The sequence below is a fragment of the Drosophila rhopaloa genome, unplaced genomic scaffold (assembly GCF_018152115.1).
Source record: "Drosophila rhopaloa isolate 14029-0021.01 unplaced genomic scaffold, ASM1815211v1 contig_115, whole genome shotgun sequence".
NCBI classification, from domain to species: Eukaryota; Metazoa; Arthropoda; class Insecta; order Diptera; family Drosophilidae; genus Drosophila; species Drosophila rhopaloa.
In genome coordinates this window covers 16,974,573-16,993,422 of record NW_025334990.1, presented here as the reverse complement: position 1 = coordinate 16,993,422, position 18,850 = coordinate 16,974,573, and the positions used below count along the sequence as shown (strand labels likewise).

The 18,850-nt window shown below is 49.3% G+C and overlaps 2 protein-coding genes across 2 annotated transcripts in view; both read left to right on the top strand.

Annotated features, from left to right (window-relative positions):
- Nucleotides 1–11,618, top strand: part of LOC108048901 (protein slit) — a 54,624-nt gene extending 43,006 nt beyond the window's left edge. The window contains 11 exon segments of the mRNA XM_017129845.2: nucleotides 976–1,133; nucleotides 1,206–1,359; nucleotides 1,443–1,661; nucleotides 1,840–1,911; nucleotides 3,383–3,751; nucleotides 3,818–3,889; nucleotides 4,725–4,868; nucleotides 4,931–6,455; nucleotides 6,517–6,676; nucleotides 7,458–7,600; nucleotides 7,665–11,618. Coding sequence (XP_016985334.1) covers nucleotides 976–1,133; nucleotides 1,206–1,359; nucleotides 1,443–1,661; nucleotides 1,840–1,911; nucleotides 3,383–3,751; nucleotides 3,818–3,889; nucleotides 4,725–4,868; nucleotides 4,931–6,455; nucleotides 6,517–6,676; nucleotides 7,458–7,600; nucleotides 7,665–9,743 — 5,095 coding nt within the window. The 3' untranslated portion in view covers nucleotides 9,744–11,618.
- Nucleotides 11,619–12,078: 460 nt separating this feature from the next.
- LOC108048935 (telomere-associated protein RIF1) lies at nucleotides 12,079–17,927 on the top strand. The gene is made up of 4 exons (XM_017129896.1): nucleotides 12,079–12,306; nucleotides 12,381–14,850; nucleotides 14,912–15,195; nucleotides 16,337–17,927. Exons 1-4 carry the CDS (start codon nucleotides 12,205–12,207, stop codon nucleotides 17,714–17,716), a joined length of 4,236 nt encoding a protein of 1,411 aa, XP_016985385.1. The 5' UTR covers nucleotides 12,079–12,204; the 3' UTR covers nucleotides 17,717–17,927.
- Nucleotides 17,928–18,850: the final 923 nt, after the last annotated feature.

Genomic DNA, 18,850 nt, shown 5'->3' with positions numbered 1-18,850 from the left:
GGGTTTAGGGCGGGGGGTGCCATAAGTACGGGAGCCAGGGGATTTGTATGCTTGAGTGGGTTAAGTATTTGCCAGGGTTGTCGGCTTTCCGGTTAGTTGGGTTTCGCATATTTCAGCGGAAACTCAACGGATCTTCAGGTCCTAAGCAGTTTCGATATGCTAAGATATGCTAATGATCATATTGACATAGCGAATTTGTTATGTTTTCTTTTATTTTTTAGAAGGGGATAAATCATAAAAAAGAACAAAGTTGGAAACATTCTTTTTAAGTGATATTGATATTATGTTAAGCCTTTCTAAAAATAAATTAGTAAACCCTTAGATAAATAGATTTCTCAATCAAACTTTCTCCTCTCCAATAATAATACTAAATACTAGTAAGTCCTAAAATTTTACAGTAGACTTTCGAGCTTAAATTGGCAAAGCATTTTTAAAAGTTATGAGTTCGTGCAACTTTTAAAAGCAATGCACATCCGTACAAATAATGAAAAGTGAATGCTATCCAATTTTTATGGGCCTCAACCGACTTTATCCCAGAAGGCATAAAAAGCATTTTAAATAGTAGCCAATAAAATCGATTGAGTTGCGACTGGCTAACAAGCTAAAATATACTTCTGGGACCAGCCTCTCCGTAACTCAATTGAAATACTAAAAACATTTACTATTTGCACAATCCCCAACCGTTTGGCAACCCTGCCGGGAATCGCTTTTAAATAGTTGCAAAACAACAACGGCGAGCGAGGGAGAACAACAACGGAAATGTCGTAGCCACAAGGCTGGTGCACTTTTAAGACGTCTCAAGCCTCCTCCCTTCAGTTTCCCGGGCAGCGTCTTGGTATCTGGACCCGTCCCCCTTGAAGTCCTGCTGCATAACCATTTCAGCCATTCAGTCGAATGCTCAATGCTACTTTCTTTGCTTACTTTCTTTCCTTTTGCACACGCACACTGCCACACTCGTACACTCGCCGCACACAGACATCTGGCCAAGAATCCTTTCATCTGCGACTGCAATCTGCGCTGGCTGGCCGACTATTTGCACAAAAATCCCATAGAGACGAGTGGAGCCCGCTGCGAGTCACCGAAGCGGATGCATCGTCGTCGGATTGAATCGCTGCGCGAGGAGAAATTCAAATGTAAGACTGCACCCAGTGTCCTTGTACTTAACCAGCCAACTGAATCGCACCCTCTTCCCCCAACCCATTCAGGCTCCTGGGATGAATTGCGGATGAAGCTGTCCGGCGAGTGCCGCATGGACTCCGACTGTCCGGCGATGTGCCACTGCGAGGGCACCACCGTCGACTGTACGGGCCGGGGTCTGAAGGAGATCCCGCGCGACATTCCCCTGCACACGACCGAGCTGTAAGTCGACTTCCGGATGCCATGTCCCTGCATCCTGCCCCCCCCCCCGCATCCGTAACTCAATATATTATTTCATTTGGCAGTTTGCTCAACGACAACGAACTGGGACGCATCAGCTCCGATGGCCTCTTTGGCCGCCTGCCGCATCTGGTCAAGCTGGAGCTGAAGCGCAACCAGCTGACCGGCATCGAACCGAATGCCTTCGAGGGCGCCTCCCACATCCAGGAGCTGCAGCTGGGCGAGAACAAGATCAAGGAGATCTCCAACAAGATGTTCCTGGGCCTGCACCAACTGAAGACTCTGTAAGTATATACTATATTGTTGTGGATTTTACAATTTACCCCTCATATTACTTTTCCTTGAATTGTACTACAATTATATTCCCCATTTATACCTGATTAAGGCCTGATTACCCTTTAATTAACGTAACCACTACCTGTAAACGAGTACCTGACATTACGCAATCTCTTTTCGTTTCAGCAATCTGTACGACAATCAAATCTCATGCGTTATGCCCGGTTCGTTTGAGCATCTCAACTCGCTGACGTCGCTGTAAGTAACCAGATTCCCAGATTTCCTTCTATCCGAATTCCTTTGCTGCTGTGCGTAGCAATTAAAACTGTGCCAAGTGCTCGGGATGCACTTCAATAGATAAATGATTTGGCTTAAGCATTAATTGCCCGGCGGGATGGTGAGGAGGAACATCAGCTCCTCGCTCGTAAAATGAGGTTAATGGTTCTGATTGTTCTCCAGTTGAACTCTGCTGTCTGATGTGGCTGCTCAGTGTGCTCCGTCTGCTCTGTGTGCTTGGTCTGCTGACTTCAAATCAGTTTTGCTTTACCATGGCAGCAACCAAAAGCACAGCAAACTATTGTATATAATTCAATTGAACTTCAATTTATAGCATGGGTTGCTCCTCCGCATACGTACTTGTGTGGGTCTCTGTCTGAACTGCTGCTGCGATAACAGATACCACTAGCTCCTCTTTCTTTCCAGCCAAGTAGCCCCTGCTCCCCCACTTTCCCAGCCTGTAAATCATCCCCCGAGCACACAAAACCAGAAGGGAGAATACATACGGCCATGTGTGTGTGTGCGCCTTCGATGATTTAATTAATTAAAATTGAGTTCAATGGAGAGCGCCCAGGCGAGTCGGGAAGCGAGAGAAGAGGTGCTATGTGGTCCGCTGGGCTGCTCGCAAATTATTGTAAAATTCATTTAAGTAGCTAATAAATAGCATCAATGAAATTCATTAAGTGCTGTGCAACACATGACACCCACCACCGCATCCCTGATCCCGCCCACCAGCCACAGTCCCTCAATTCACCACCTTCAAAGGTGTTGCGTGAAAGGAGCCCAAAGTGTTAGTTAGCTGCCTGCGGCCTACACACACTGATACACTGGGAAAAAAATATTAGAACTGAAAAAAAAGATGAAATTAGGATGGTTACTTATTTTAAATCATAATATTTTCTAAGCATATTAATCAAAAGAACAGTTAATCATCAGAAATCGTAACTCCAGGACCACAATCTTTATAAAGGCATCATAATCCCAAGTAGAACATTTTAGTTCTTGCCTTAAGAACTCCTAGAGTATGTTGTACACGTATTTGGGAGAACATATATAGTAATTGATAAGTTCAGTGTACACTTTCTAACATATACACATGTAATTGGGAGCTGGCATAGCTGGTGGCATGACAAAGCAGAATTGCTTATTAAATTAGTCTGGACTCGGCTGCAACTTTGGAATTGCCAATGTAATTTGTGCGCCATTGTTTCACTTGCTCCGCTCCTAAAACCCTTGGTCCGCATAATTAAAGTGCCTGGCATGGATTTTCAGGCTTGGGAGCAGAGGGGGAGTAACATATGCTGAGTACGGCACCGAATGAATACGGAATTAATTTATCAAACAGTCATGCAGCTGGAAGGGAAAATTGAATTATAAGAACCCTTTATCAACGCCGTTATCGTAATCGTTTTTGTGTGGCCAATGCTGTCACATTTTTTTTTCGCCAACACAGGAACCTCGCCTCGAATCCATTCAATTGCAATTGTCATTTGGCCTGGTTCGCGGAATGGCTGCGCAAAAAATCGCTGAACGGCGGAGCGGCACGTTGCGGAGCCCCCTCGAAGGTACGTGACGTGCAGATCAAGGACCTGCCCCACTCGGAATTCAAGTGCAGCAGCGAGAACAGCGAGGGCTGCCTGGGCGACGGCTACTGCCCGCCATCCTGCACCTGCACCGGTACCGTGGTCCGATGTTCGCGCAACCAGCTCAAGGAGATTCCGCGCGGCATCCCGGCCGAGACGTCGGAACTCTATCTGGAGTCCAACGAGATCGAGCAGATCCACTACGAGCGCATCCGCCACCTGCGCGCCCTCACCCGACTGTGAGTATCTTGTGAAGTGCATCTCCAGTGCAGAAACTAATTCGCCACTTGGCCTTCCATCCACAGAGATCTCAGCAACAACCAGATCACCATTCTGTCCAACTATACCTTCGCCAATCTGACCAAGCTGTCCACACTGTAAGTGCACCTAGGCCTAATGACTTTTTAATTGCTCCACCACCACAGCACGGAAACCACGAAATAACAGCAAAAGCAGCGCAAATCGAAGGCTCAAGAGGGCTTGACACAATTCTGTGCCAATTGCATCGTTTGTCGACCTGGCCAGGGGATTGGGACTGGGATTGGGCCATGGGCCGGGGCTCGAGGTCCGTCCCCTTTGTCCAGAAGGCAGGCCCCAGCAGGGCAGAGCACTGCAAGCCAAGAAGGCGCAGGCACGAAATTCATTCCGAGACGTAAAGTCGAAATCGTGACTCGTGCTTAAGCATTAGTCGTTGGCGCGGACTTCGACGTCAGCGTCAGCGACTCCTAGCCAAACAGTGGGTTGAAAACTAAGTGTTTAGGGATAAATATTTGTTTTATATTAGTTATCTAGAAAACACAGACTATAAAGACAAAGTAGAGAAGTATTTGACAATGTTTTACTTTACTAACGGTTACCTGCTTTGATTAATGTCCATTAATTAATGTTACGTAGACCAGATTGAACCATCCTGTTAAACTGTAGAATCGTTAGATGATGAAACTGCCTTCAATTAGTAAACCACTGTTATTAAAGACCCTGTCGGATGCTGGCTTTTCAACCCGTCCAGCATCAGCCCACTGTGTCCGTTGGTGTGCGCTATCCACAATCAAAGCTTAGCCGTTATTTCTGGTGTTTCTCCTCCGTTTGCGAATGGAAAACGTTTTGCAATTACTTTCATTTCTTCATCAATTGCCGCATGTGTCTGTTTGTGACTGTGTGTTGGCCTAATGCAATTTGTAAACGTTTCCCCGGTTCTCCTGCCCTTCGCAGCATCATCTCGTACAACAAGCTGCAGTGTCTGCAGCGGCATGCGTTGTCTGGCCTGAATAACCTGCGCGTGCTCTCGCTGCACGGCAACCGCATCTCGATGCTGCCGGAGGGCTCCTTCGAGGACCTCAAGTCGTTGACCCACATGTGAGTAGATTGGGACACTAGGATCCGTGTTGGACGGTCCATTGAACCTCTTCTTTCTGCAGAGCCTTGGGCAGCAATCCTTTGTACTGTGACTGCGGCCTGAAGTGGTTCTCCGACTGGATCAAGCTGGACTACGTCGAGCCGGGAATCGCTCGCTGCGCGGAGCCGGAACAGATGAAGGACAAGCTGATCCTGTCGACGCCCTCGTCGAGCTTCGTGTGCCGTGGCCGCGTGCGCAATGACATTCTGGCCAAGTGCAACGCCTGCTTCGAGCAGCCCTGTCAGAATCAGGCCCAGTGCGTGGCCCTGCCCCAGCGGGAGTACCAGTGCCTTTGTCAGCCGGGCTACCACGGCAAGCACTGCGAGTTCATGATCGACGCCTGCTACGGGAATCCGTGCCGCAACAATGCCACCTGTACGGTGCTAGAGGAGGGTCGCTTTAGCTGCCAGTGTGCCCCGGGATACACGGGTGCCCGCTGCGAGACCAACATCGACGACTGCCTAGGCGAGATCAAGTGCCAGAACAACGCCACCTGCATCGACGGCGTGGAGTCGTACAAGTGTGAGTGTCAGCCGGGATTCAGTGGCGAGTTCTGCGACACCAAGATCCAGTTCTGCAGTCCTGAGTTCAATCCCTGCGCGAACGGAGCCAAGTGCATGGACCACTTCACCCATTACAGCTGCGACTGCCAGGCGGGATTCCATGGCACCAATTGCACGGACAACATTGACGACTGCCAGAACCACATGTGCCAGAACGGCGGCACCTGCGTGGACGGCATCAACGACTATGTGTGCCGCTGTCCGGACGATTACACGGGCAAGTACTGCGAAGGCCACAACATGATCTCGATGATGTACCCGCAAACGTCGCCGTGCCAGAACCACGAGTGCAAGCACGGCGTCTGCTTCCAGCCAAATGCGCAGGGAAGCGACTACCTGTGCAGGTGTCATCCGGGATACACTGGAAAATGGTGCGAGTACCTCACCAGCATCAGTTTCGTGCACAACAACTCGTATGTGGAACTGGAGCCTCTGCGCACACGTCCGGAGGCGAATGTGACCATAGTGTTTAGTAGCGCCGAGCAGAATGGCATTCTCATGTACGACGGACAGGATGCTCACCTGGCAGTAGAGCTGTTCAACGGGCGTATACGCGTTAGCTACGACGTGGGCAACTACCCGGTGTCGACTATGTACAGCTTTGAGATGGTGGCCGATGGAAAGTACCACGCTGTGGAGCTGCTGGCCGTCAAGAAGAATTTCACGCTGCGCGTGGATCGCGGATTGGCCCGCTCCATCATCAACGAGGGTTCCAACGACTACCTGAAGCTCACGACGCCCATGTTCCTGGGCGGCCTGCCCGTGGATCCTGCCCAGCAGGCCTACAAGAACTGGCAGATCCGCAATCTCACCAGCTTCAAGGGCTGCATGAAGGAGGTGTGGATCAACCACAAGCTAGTGGACTTTGGCAATGCCCAGCGCCAGCAGAAGATAACTCCCGGATGTGCGCTGCTCGAAGGAGAGCAGCAAGAGGAGGAGGACGACGAGCAAGACTTCATGGATGAAACGCCGCACATCAAAGAGGTGGGTTTTTGATGGGATTACCCACTGATTTTACAGAACTAACACTATTTTCCCTATTTAGGAGCCGGTGGATCCCTGCCTGGAGAATAAGTGCCGTCGGGGCAGTCGCTGCGTGCCAAACTCCAACGCACGGGACGGCTACCAGTGCAAGTGCAAGCATGGCCAGCGAGGCCGCTTCTGCGATCAAGGTGAGGGCAGCACAGAGCCCCCAACAGTCACCGGTACATACATACATCTATCATGCTTATGCTACTCACAACTCACAACTTATATAAGGGGGTGTATGCCGTTTATTACTAACCATAAAAATGGGTAACGGAAAGGCCAATCATAACTTACAGTCGAGTGTAGCGGGGGCATGTAACATCTATATAGCCATCCATAAAACAGGTGCACCAAGCAATCAATAGAGTGCAGGCTTTTTTATGAGTTGTAGTTTTATGAGGACATGGATATACAAGTCTACTAGCTTAACTTTTTAAAAGAATCTGGCTAATTTGCAAACTTGAAGCAAGAACAATATAACTAACAGGATAAAAATGGAATTATTTAAAAGCTACTTAGCTAAAAATAACGTCAAACTAAATTTTCAACCAAAATTATCTTATTATCCCTAAAGTATTTTGATCCCATATATATTCTGTTTGAACTTAGCTTTAGCTTTAATGAAATCGAAAGTACTGATATACATATGTAATCATTTTCAAGGAAATTTAACCACGTAGCCTTGTAGCGTAATTGCAAATTCAGAAGTGAACTCTTCGCATACTACGACATACTAACACCCCCTAAAACTTAATTATTGGCACATATTCGCACACCAACATTCACGACACTCGCTTCTCACGCCACTCATCCATCAAAGGAAAATCTCAGGGGGTTTTTGGGGTGGGGACACTGTGCACTTTGTTAGCACTAATTATCCAGCCGCAAGGCTCACGTTGCAACCACTGCCTTAACCCACTGACTAATTGCGCTTCGTTGAATCCTTCTTCCCCGCAGCGGCGTCCACCTGTCGCAAGGAGCAGGTGCGCGAGTACTACACGGAGAACGACTGCCGCTCGAGGCAGCCGTTGAAGTACGCCAAGTGCGTGGGCGGCTGCGGCAACCAGTGCTGCGCGGCCAAGATAGTGAGGCGGCGCAAGGTAAGTGAATCTAAATCTCGTCTTTCAGCGCAAACCTAATCAATCACCCCTTTCATCTCAACAGGTGCGCATGGTGTGCAGCAATAACCGCAAGTACATCAAGAACTTGGACATCGTGCGCAAGTGCGGATGCACCAAGAAATGCTACTGACTGAAAGATGCGACTACCCAATTGCTCGAACGGAGCAATAGCAGCTTAGATGTTAGTTTAGGAACAGGTTTAAATCTAACTTATAGTAGTAGTAATAGTAACGATAGTCTTAGCCATAGCACTAGGGATAGCACGGATGTTGGGGGGGCAAAGGATGAGGCGGAGGAGAAGGAGGATGAGGATGAGGAGGAGGTTGTTGCCGCGGGGGAGACAACGGAGGAGGGGCGAGACGAGAGTGGGGATTACCCCACGGATGGCATGCAGTCCGATCTCTACGACGACACCATCGACGATGACGAGGACGATGGTCTCGATGATGATTATGCCGATGAGGAGGATGGGGAGGAGGATCAGGATCCCGAGCAGCTTCCCGATCCCAAGGGCCTGGTAAGTGTGCCCGAGGAGGAGGAGGATATGGGTTACGATGAGGACGACGAACGGATCGCCATGGAGCGGCCAAGGACAGTCAGGCCCAGGCCCGATGAGGAACAATTCGTGAACGAGGAGGGCAGCGGCTTCGGAGGCCTGCGGTCGCGATTCCGGCCGAGCAGCAGCTTCCGCGAGAGCCAGCTGGAGAACATCCGCAAGAAGCTGCTCACGGAAGCCCAGGCGGCTCCGGAGGTGGCCGTCGCGGTGGCCGTGCCGAGCACTGCGATCGATCTGCGCGAGAGCAGCGGCCACTTTGCCAACGATGACGAGGATGGCGAGGACGGCGATGACGGCGTCGATGACGAGTTCGCCGACACGGGTGAGAACCAGGGGCGCGGCTTCTTTGGCTCCCAGCAGCAGCAGCAGCGCAAGAACGGTCCGTACCACCGGAAGAACGGCAACGATGCCATCAAGATCATCTCCACGCCGCTCGGCAAGGTGAGCATCGTGTACCAGCAGACGGACAAGGACCAGAGCGCGGACAAGGAGGCGCAGCAGCAGCAGCAAAAGAAGCCCGCGCTCACCGACTTCGACGCCCTGTCGCCGGACCCCGAGAGCAGTCATCGCTTTCCGTCGCCCCACCCCAAGATTACGCCCGTTCTGACGCCCGATGGCAAGGTGGCGCTGCTCTATCGCGGAGACTCGGAGAGCTCCAAGTACGAGCCCATACGCAACATGACCCACAAGTTTACCGCCCAGCCGGCCAAGGAGCCCAAGGCCAAGGCCGAGGACTCCTCCTCCTCCGAGGACTCCGTCTACACGGACAGCGAGGATGCCGAGGATGCTAAGGGCGAGTCGGGGGCAGGAAAGCCCTCGCTTGTGGCCAGCACACCCAAGCCCCTGCAGCCGGAGATCCTGGAGCCACCGGATAACGTTCAGCCCGGCGGGTCCTTCATCATTCGGCCCACCTCCGACTCTTTGCTGCCCATGATCAACCGGCCGCTGTCCGAGGTGTTGGGCATCAAGAAGAACCAGTTCCAGGAGACGAGGGTGCGCGACCAGCTGCCCACACAGCAGCCACCGCCTCCGCTGCCGGAGGCCACGTCCCGCAGTCCAGCTTCCGGACATCAGTTCCTCGCCAAGGTGAACCTGGCCGAGTTCCCGACGTCCGGACGGACGCTGCAGACGCCGCTGATCCCCGGCAGCCACGACTTCGACTTCAGCCGTGACAACACGATGCTGGACGAGAGGTCGCGGGTGCGCGAGCTGGAGAAGCAGCGGGAGCGGGACAAGGAGCACAACGAGGCCACCAGCAAGGGGGCCACCGAGGCGCACACCATAGCCAACGAGCAGCTGCTGTCCAAGACGGAGGTCATCAACCTGGCCATTGTGCCGCAGTTCGACGAGGACATGGAGCGGCTGCAGCGACTGCAGGAAAATGGCGGTCGACGGCACCACAGGGCGCGACACCGCCATCGCCAGCAGTCCGAGGAGGAGCTGTCTGGCATCCATTGCATCATGCAGGTCATGATGGGCGTGGCCGCCGTGTCGACGGTCTTCGGCATGCTGGGCACCTTCTTCAAGCAGCGCATCCTCGATCAATTGCGCGTGATGCACTGGTAGTACAACACGGGGGATTCGATGTCCGGTGTCGAATGCCCCACATCCCCCCGCCACCCGATTCCCACTCCCCGCATCGTCATGATCATCATCCAGTCTATGGAGGCCAGCTGCCTTTTAGATGCGAGATCCTTCTTCTACTACTAGCGCTCCTCCAGCACTCATATACTCGTATATATACTCGTACTCGTACTCGAACTCGTACCATACGCCATATATTAATCGCATAATCTATGTAACACAGCGGCATCGATTTGCTTTCGTCCCCTTCCGCTTCTTTATATATATATACATATATCTATCTTATCCTTCGGCATTGTGCCTGCGAAGGCACTTCCTTGCTACACATGTATTCTATATATTCGCATATATCAATTTACTAGTGCAAGCTACCCAGGCGATGTACATAATAACAGAACCATAATACGGCGATCGATCGATCCGGATGTCTATGTATTTATGTGAGACGCAGCTGTAGCCCCTGCCAATCCTCCGGAAATTAGCTGACCCCCGTCACTTCTTCCCAGTTCCTTCTTTTCTCGCACGTTGTGTGCCCTTGCCCGTAGGACGCAGGATATAGAGACCATTCAATCATTCGACCACATCAGCGTAATCAAGCTTTAAGCAAGTCATTGCATGTGCCACGCCCCTCGAGCTCCCCGCCCAGCATGAGCCCCGCAGAAAGTACATTCCCCCCCTCCCCGCCTCCGTCGTCAGAAGCCCCAGTCGAGGAACTCGAAAATTGGACGTAGAACAGATTCCTTTTGTAGATAGAAAACGAAACAGTTGTTGGGAGAAGATAACCAGATGAGATGGAGTCGCATGACAAACGATAAATAATGATAAACTAAACTAAAGTTATAAACGAAAGAAACAGTAAAACCGCATAGAAGCACACGCATTACAAAACACAAACCTGCAGCGGTCGTTTTAAACGCGCCGTTGTTCAGGGGTCTCAAAGAAACGAGTAAACGATAATAAGTGCATAACGAAAACCTTCTTTAGTCTAAGTTGCTCAAAGGAAAGTATTTTGATAGAACAAGAACGGAACGAGAAACCAACAAACCACAAAGAATCGAAACGAAACTAAACGAAACAAAGGCCCCCAAACGTGTAACGAATTTCCAGCAAATTGTTGCAAGTGTTTTTCCTAGAATTAGTCCTAATTAAACTAAATGTGTGCAAATCGAAGCGTAACTAATATTACAATTAACCTAAACTAATTGAGGAAACAAAAACCTAAACATAATTCGGATAACAACATCTAAGCTGGGTAGTCGCATGTAAATCTCTAACAATTAACAATTACCGACCTAAGTTAGACCTAAAAATCGAGACAAAATCGAATCGCATTTAAAGAAACCTACATAATAATAATTATTTATACTAATCTATATATACTTATATGTATGCTGTATGTATGTATGACCCTATATGTATATGTAAAATGTTTTTGACTATTTTTCACTATTTATATCCATATATATTATATATGCATATACGATACATGTGTAATAGCCCCTTTTGGTCATTTTAGTTGTCTTTTATATATATTTAATACGTGTATTATTTTTATTAATTATTCAAGTATAACTATGCGCACCAATTACACGCATATTTTATGTATAACCTATTGACAAATATATATATATATTATGTGTAATAGCTGTTGCTAAACCAAGTTTAATTATCAGTTTTTCATTTTCACCTTAATCCGGCGAAGCTTTCGACGGTTTCACAGCCGCAAATTGTGTTCAGCTAATTAATTAGGAAGAGAAAGTGTCCCACATTGACATTGGGGGAAATGACAATTATAATATTCATTTCTGTGTGTAATGTTTATTTCCTAATAAAGATGACAAAGAAAAATGTTTCAAATCAAATGGTTTTATGTTTGAAGAACGTTATTTTGTGCTTGGAATCATTTGGATGATGGAGACGCAGATAAATTGGATCTTGCCGCAATAGATAAAGTAAAAATAATAAGGTTCTTATAGGCGGTTGAAACCTAAACAGATTTGGTGACCCTAATCCATTCTGATCAAGCTTTGCTGGATTCTTTTCTGGGCTCTTAACTTGACAAATTGGATCTTGGTTTTAAAGATATGTTCATATGTTAATCTAAATTAGATATGTCGCCCAGAGCGGTGGTCAATTTATTTATATTCCATGTTCTTGCCACACGAGTTTTCAGCGTTAAAAAGGTACTAGATTTAAATGAATGTTTCCTTCCCGCTCTGCAAAGATCTGGCAGCACTGTGTTTAGGTATTTTTGGTATTTAACAGTCAATCGATAGTGACCTATCGATGACGCATCAACCTGCTTTTGCCACCGCTATTTTCAACAGTTCGCGCGCTTTTCTCGACCATCTACTTTAAACAGCGCGTAAAAAAAACTTGTGGCAGTTGTTGACGGAGGAAAATAATATTATTAAACAGTGCATAATCCCAGCATCGCCACGCCATGGACATCGACTTCGGCGCGGAGGCGGGGCAGTCCTACCACACGGTGCAGCTCTCCGCGAAAGAAGTGCTCGCCGCTGGTCGTCGTCAGCATTATTGCAACGTAAGTAGGGCACCCAATTCAATTGCATAGCTCCCTCAATTGGCCCCCATTCATAACCGATAATCCCCACCCAGATGATCGACCTGCTGGCCAGCAGCTGCAAGAGCTCCGGGCTGATAGCCACCTCCTTCACGGATGACGAACTGGTAGAATTTTGGTTGGGCGACATTCTGCCCCTGATGTTCGATGCGGACCGAAAGATCCAGGACTGCGCCGTGGCGGCTCTGGCGGAAGCACTGGTGGCCCTTGATGTTTCCGCCATCCACTCGGCCAGGTGCTGGCCCCAGATTCGGAGTGAGTTCGTCAACAAGTACACCACGCTCATCGGGGAGATGCGCGACGCCAAGAACTCCAACTGGCACAAGATCTGGACACTGCTGGTGCAGATCATGGACGAGGACCTGCTCAGGGGCTGTGTGTACATCAACAAGTTCCTGGCACTCGTGGAACTGGGCTTCCGCAATCCGGACAATGGCGTCCGCTCGGAGGCGTTCCTCTGCTGGCGCGTGCTCATCAAGATCTTTGCCGCCTACGACGAACTGGCCTCCGTGAAGCGGCTTCGCCTGCTGCTAATCCCCCTGCGAACCTCGCAGTCGCGCTCCTCGCACGTCAGTGGCATTAAGCTGCGAGTGTGGTGGTACCTGCTCACCTGCCTGGACCTGGAGCTACCCAAGTCCTTTGACAGCGCCGTGGAGCACTTCTTGGCCTTCATGTTTGGCGGAGGTCCTCGAAATCTACCCTCGGGATTGGCCCACAACTACCAAACAGCCCGGGAATTGGCACTGCCTTGCTTGGTGGCCCTGTGGGGCGTGGAGTCCAGTGAACCGCTGCAACGTCTGCTCAGGGAACTGCGCCTGGAGACCTTCGCTCAGCCGTCACCTCTGATGAGCAGCGAGGTACTGCAGCAACACTGGAAGCCACTTTTGGCCGCCGCCGTTTCCGGGATGAATCTGCTTACTGAGAACGACGCCACCGAGGCGGAACAACTGCTGCTGCAGCTGCTCGTGCGGAATCTCTGCCTGGCCATGTTCCGGCTGGCAGTTGCCCCCTTCACCGTAGCCTGCTGCGCTGAGATCGAGCAGATCTTGATCGCCAAAAATGGCTCCGGTGGTCGAGTGGTACGGGCTCTCTTCAACACCATTGCCAGTGAGAACCTTGTGATGGAGCGTGTGGCCGGAAGCGATCACCTCGATGTTCTGGAGGCCTTCCTGAAGCTGATCCTAAAATCCAGGACGGAAGTCCCAGCGGCCATCCTGCAGCGCAGTATCGCTTGCATCTTCGCCGTCGAACGCATTGAGGCGGACAATCAGAACGAGTTCCGGCTACTCGGCTCCTTCGCGGAAAACATAATGCAAGCCAACGACGAGGAAGACTTTGAAGGCTTCGCAGTGAAGTTACAGGTGTGGCGACAGGTGTCGCAGGCTTTGTCCAACTACCTGCGCAACAATGCGCTTGAGTACCGCGTGGCTCACAACGCTTCCCTCCTGGACACCTGGCTGTTATGGCCACTTCAAACGTTGGCCGCTTTTGCCGGACGCCGTGCTAGCAACTCCTTCGATAGCTCCTTTTGCGAACAGTGGCGTCAGCTTCTGAATGCGGGTCAGAATGCCGCGGAGAGGAAGAAGTTCTTGGGAGAATTGAAGGCCGCGCTTGCAGACCTGTTCAAGAGCAAGGACGAACCGCTTTTTGCAGAGCTTTTCGATGCTTACGTTACCTCCGTACTCAAGCTGGGCCTCTGCAAGGAGGCACCCCTGTATAAGGACGTGTTTGGACTGCTTCATACCATTTTTGAGCACCCCTCCTCCCAGCAGATGCTCGAGGCCTGCTTGAACACCCTCCGCACGTTGGTGCTGGAATTGCGCCAAAACGAACTGATCGTGGTGTTTGATGCCCTGAAACCCACGTTGTCTTCTGGCATCCAGTGCTGGAACAAGATGAAGTGCGAGGGAGGCTTCCTGGAGGAGTGGAAGCGTGCCATTCTGGAGAAGTTCCGAAAGTTATCCATGAAGAGTATGGCCAACCAGCTGAGGGATCTCTTCAAGGGCGACGATCTCTTCGTGATCATCCCCTCGGTGTGGAGCCTGAACCCAGAGAAGCTAACGGATCGCCAGAAGGAGCGTTTTGCCGAGAAGTCGGATATTCCTGCCCTGTACAACGATATGTCACAGTCGCAGGACTCGGCATCCATTAAGCCCTGGACGCCCAAGAAGGTGGTTATCGCCAGGAGCAAACAGGGTGAGCTGGCTTTAACAGGCAAGGATGATGTCGAGGAAGTGATCGACATTACGACCAGCGAGGAATCAGAGAAGGAGCCGAAGACAACTGACGTCCCCACCCCTGTCCGCAAGCTACCCGGCCGAAAAACTAAAGCTCAAAAGGAAGAGGAGGCCAAGCTGGCCCCACCGGTAGAAGAGCCGCCCAAGCGTCAGACGCGTATGCGGTCGGCTCAAAAGGAAACGGAACAGGCGTTGCCCACACCTGAACGCCCGCTGAAATCGCCCAAGAAGGTGCCACCGCCCCCGGTCGCTCAATCCACACAATCAGGTAAGCAAAACAAGTAACAGGTGGGCTTAGGATGTTAATCCCAACACTTGAATTTTCGCAGCTGCCGGAAAGCAGACAAAGACTGCGAAACCCACCCCCGTTGTAGTTATTGAACAGAGCGAAGATCTGTTCCCAGAATTCACCGCCGAGCAACAACCTGAGCCAGAACCGGTTAAGAAACCCGAGGCCGCCACCGAAATACAGCTTACTCCGCCAGATGTGCCTTTGGAAGCAGTACCCTCCACCCAACTGCCGGGGAGCAGCGGCGAAGCTGCTCCTGCTGCGGTTGCTGTCGCCGCTGTAGAAACCTCGCCCAAGAAGCCAAGCACGCGAATATGCAACTTGGTGAGTCAAACAATATTGCAAACATTTATTATCAAAAAAGGGAAATTTCATTTTGTAAGGAATGACCTTTGATTTTTTGGATTTTGGCATTTGGCATTCGTTTATGATCTTTTGCCAAAAATTGACTGAAATTGTTAAACTGTAAATGCCACTCGATTTGAAATTTAATAACGAATTCAATGAGGTATGGCACTACAACATCTGGCAATTATTTCCCAGGGTTTTGATAAAAAAAACCGAAATAAAAGTGCATATTTCCGGATCTCCGGATTTTTACATTTTTCATTCATTTTTGAGAAAAATCGACCAAAAGCTGTGAATGCCACTCGATTGGAAATTTTATAACGAATTCAACGAGGTATGGCATTCCAACATCTGATAATTATTTCCCAGGGTTTTGATCAAAAAACCGAAATAAAAGTGGGTTTTTCCGGATCTCCGGATTTTGGTTATTTTGATAAGGGGTTACATCATGAATATTTGCCAAAAATCGACTAATTTGAAATTTTTTAGCTGTGAATGCCACTCGATTGGAAATTTTATAACGAATTCATCGAGGTATGGCATTCCAACATCTGACAATTATTTCCCAGGGTTTTGATCAAAAAACCGAAATAAAAGTGGATTTTTCCGGATCTGCGGATTTTGGCATTTTTGATAAGGGGTTACATCATTAATATTTGCCAAAAATCGACTGATTTGAAATTTTTTAGCTGTGAATGCAACTCGATTGGTAATTTTATAACGAATTCAACGAGGTATGGCATTCCAACATCTGATAATTATTTCCCAGGGTTTTGATCAAAAAAGTGGGTTTTTCCGGATCTCCGGATTTTGGCTATTTTGATAAGGGGTTACATCATTAATATTTGCCAAAAATCGACTAATTTGAAATTTTTTAACTGTGAATGCCATCCGATTGGAAATTTTATAACGAATTCAGTGAGGTATGGCATTCCAAAATCTGATAATTATTTCCCAGGGTTTTGATCAAAAAACCGAAATAAAAGTAGGTTTTTTCGGATCTCCGGATTTCGACATTTTTGATAAGGGGTTACATCATGCTTTTTTGCGAAAAATTGGAATGCCAATGAAAAAGTTATTTCAATTGAATTCTTTTGTTTTCTCTTCATCTCCGCAGAACTCTCCACCCGATCGCAAGCAGACAAACAATTCCTCGAGTCCCACGCTGCGTCCCAAGCCCACGGGCCATCTAACGGGACGCGGTGCCCAGCTGATCAACATGATCCGCAACAAGAAGCTGGATACCGCCGCCGGCTCGCCCTATGCTTCCATGTCGACCTCGCGCCTGGTCCACCAGGTGACGCCAGCGCGAGTCCTCGACCGCGCCGAGCAGGTGTCCACGCCCACCAGCGAACTATACGAGCTTACGGGCACGGATCACACCTCCACGCCGATTCAGGCACCGCCCTCTAAGGATCTGCTGACGTTCTCCAAGCGATTGCCCTCGCCGTCGGCCAGTCCCTCGGTGAGCATCCTGAAGCGCAAGCTGCGGTGCGAGAGCCTCGATGATGTCACTCTGGACTCGCCGGCGCTGAAGCGCAAGCGGGTGAGCTTCCACGACCCACCGGTGTCCGTCACCAAGGAGTACCTGCGGGATTCGGAAGAGACGCGCAGCTCGCTGAAGCCCAAGAGGTGCCTGCTCATGGACAAGGTGGCCCAGACCAGCGAAATGCGCCAAGCATTGAGGAGACGCGGTCGCCTGGACAGCATCATCGAGATCGAGCGCTTCGCCAGCGAACAGACGGCCAGAACAGCGACGACGGACAAGACGATGGACAAGTCCGCGGGAGAAGCTCCCGAAGAGGACGCCTTCACCAGCTTAAAGTGGAACGATACTGCCAATGCCCAGAACATAAGCCTCACTGAAGAGCCCGCCAAGGCCATGGAAGTGGAGCCCGAGCAGGAGGCTGCCGCTCGCGATCTGGCCATCATGGATCCAGATGCCGCCCTCGATCTGGTGGTGGATCAGCTGCCGCTGGAGTCGGTCCTGCAGCGCTATTTCGACAAGGGTCAACTGAAGAGCGCCGCCACGCTGGCCAAGTTCCTGTCCGCCCAGATGGGAGCCAACGAGAAGCTGAAGACGAACGTGTTGGAGACGCTGTCGGAGAATCACTCCAAGGACTTCCTAGACCACGCCGTGCGCGAGAATCTCTCGTCGGTGGTGTGTGATCGCCTCAACCCCAACTCTGTGCTGGAGTACGTCTGCGCCAAGTCCAAGATCAACAACAGTTGCCGCAGCGGGCTGCTGGCCCAGGTGCCGGAAATCCTCAAGAGCGGCCCACGCTCCGATGCGGAGCGAACGGCCTTCGTGCAGCAGCTGCTGGTGCAGTGCAGCCCCAGCGACGAGCAGCTCCTCGATCTCATTGACCTCCTGATGCGAACGCGTCGCGAGCGCAACACCAGTACAGCCCCCCACCTCCCAAAGGGCGTGGCATCCGCCCTTGGAAGCCCTGACAACGTGGCCGAGACCGCGGCGGATTCCTCTTCCAACCTATGAGTTGGAGTTACAGAGCCGAAGTTAAAGATGAAATATTGGGTAGTTTGCCATTGCCCTCTTTTGAGGATGGGAAATCGATTGTATCTGCTTAGTTTTAGTTAGTTACGTTTACTTTTCATTATGTTTAAGACTTTTATGCCCGTTGGTGTATTACGTTTCGGCTGCGAGAACTTGCTTCATTTTACAATAAATTCAAGATTTTATTATTAATGACAACATCGTTTAAAAAAAAGGGGGAACCAATTTCAGATTTAATATAAAAAAATTCTACAGTGCTTCTAAAACTGTGGGATTTACGAATTTAAAAAGGTCCAATGGCTCTCAAACTCGTAACAATTTGGCCGCCCAAATGTCAAAAGTCCGGACTTAAGCGCTTCATACCTAATTCTCTGATATCTTACACCAGGCGAACAGAAATGCCAGTAGGTGGCTGCATAATTTTAATTATCAGCAGCGCCCAATGGTATGCAATGAAAAATTCTACTTTCTCAAGTGAAACGATCGACTGCCCAAAAGTATGCAACACGTTTTAAACAACATTAAAGAGGTGTGAAAGTACTGCAACTCAAAAGTATGCCACACATTTTAAACGTTATTAAAGCAGTATTCAAACTACATTAAAGCAGTATTTAAACTATATTAAAGCAGGAAATAACTGCAGCCCAAAAGTATGCCACTTTTTTAAACTTTATTTAATCAGAGTGAAAGTAGCAGTTGTAACGGGCTTAATTTGAATTATAGATTGGTAAAACCCAGATTACAAATCGTATCTTAATGATTTTGATAGACAATAAAACAGCTTTCAAACAAAATAATCTATCAATACTGATTTGCTTCATCGATGTCCAACTTCTTTGACCTTGCTCGTCGTGGCATCTTCCCCGTCCATTGGTTGTAGAAAAACTGCGAATGAATTTAATTTAATATTATAAAATATATTTATTTATAACTTTAGGCATTTTCTTTTACTTCCCAAATCTTTTACGATTACATAGTCCGGCTGAATGCAATCTTTTTACATCCGCAAATTGAATAGAACACAATATCTGAAAGTAAAAGAGAAAAAGCATTTAAATTAAATTAAAATACAAAATGTGTTTATAAAAGGAAAGAACCCATTTGGTTAAGAGTCCA

What these genes read in the sequence shown, in the direction of transcription:
- LOC108048935 (XM_017129896.1), top strand. Translation starts at nt 12,205, where the DNA reads ATGGACATCGACTTCGGCGCGGAGGCGGGGCAGTCCTACCACACGGTG. An exon ending in CGCTCAATCCACACAATCAG is followed by an intron (nt 14,851 to 14,911) that starts GTAAGCAAAACA and finishes GAATTTTCGCAG; the next exon opens with CTGCCGGAAAGCAGACAAAG. An exon ending in GCACGCGAATATGCAACTTG is followed by an intron (nt 15,196 to 16,336) that starts GTGAGTCAAACA and finishes TCATCTCCGCAG; the next exon opens with AACTCTCCACCCGATCGCAA.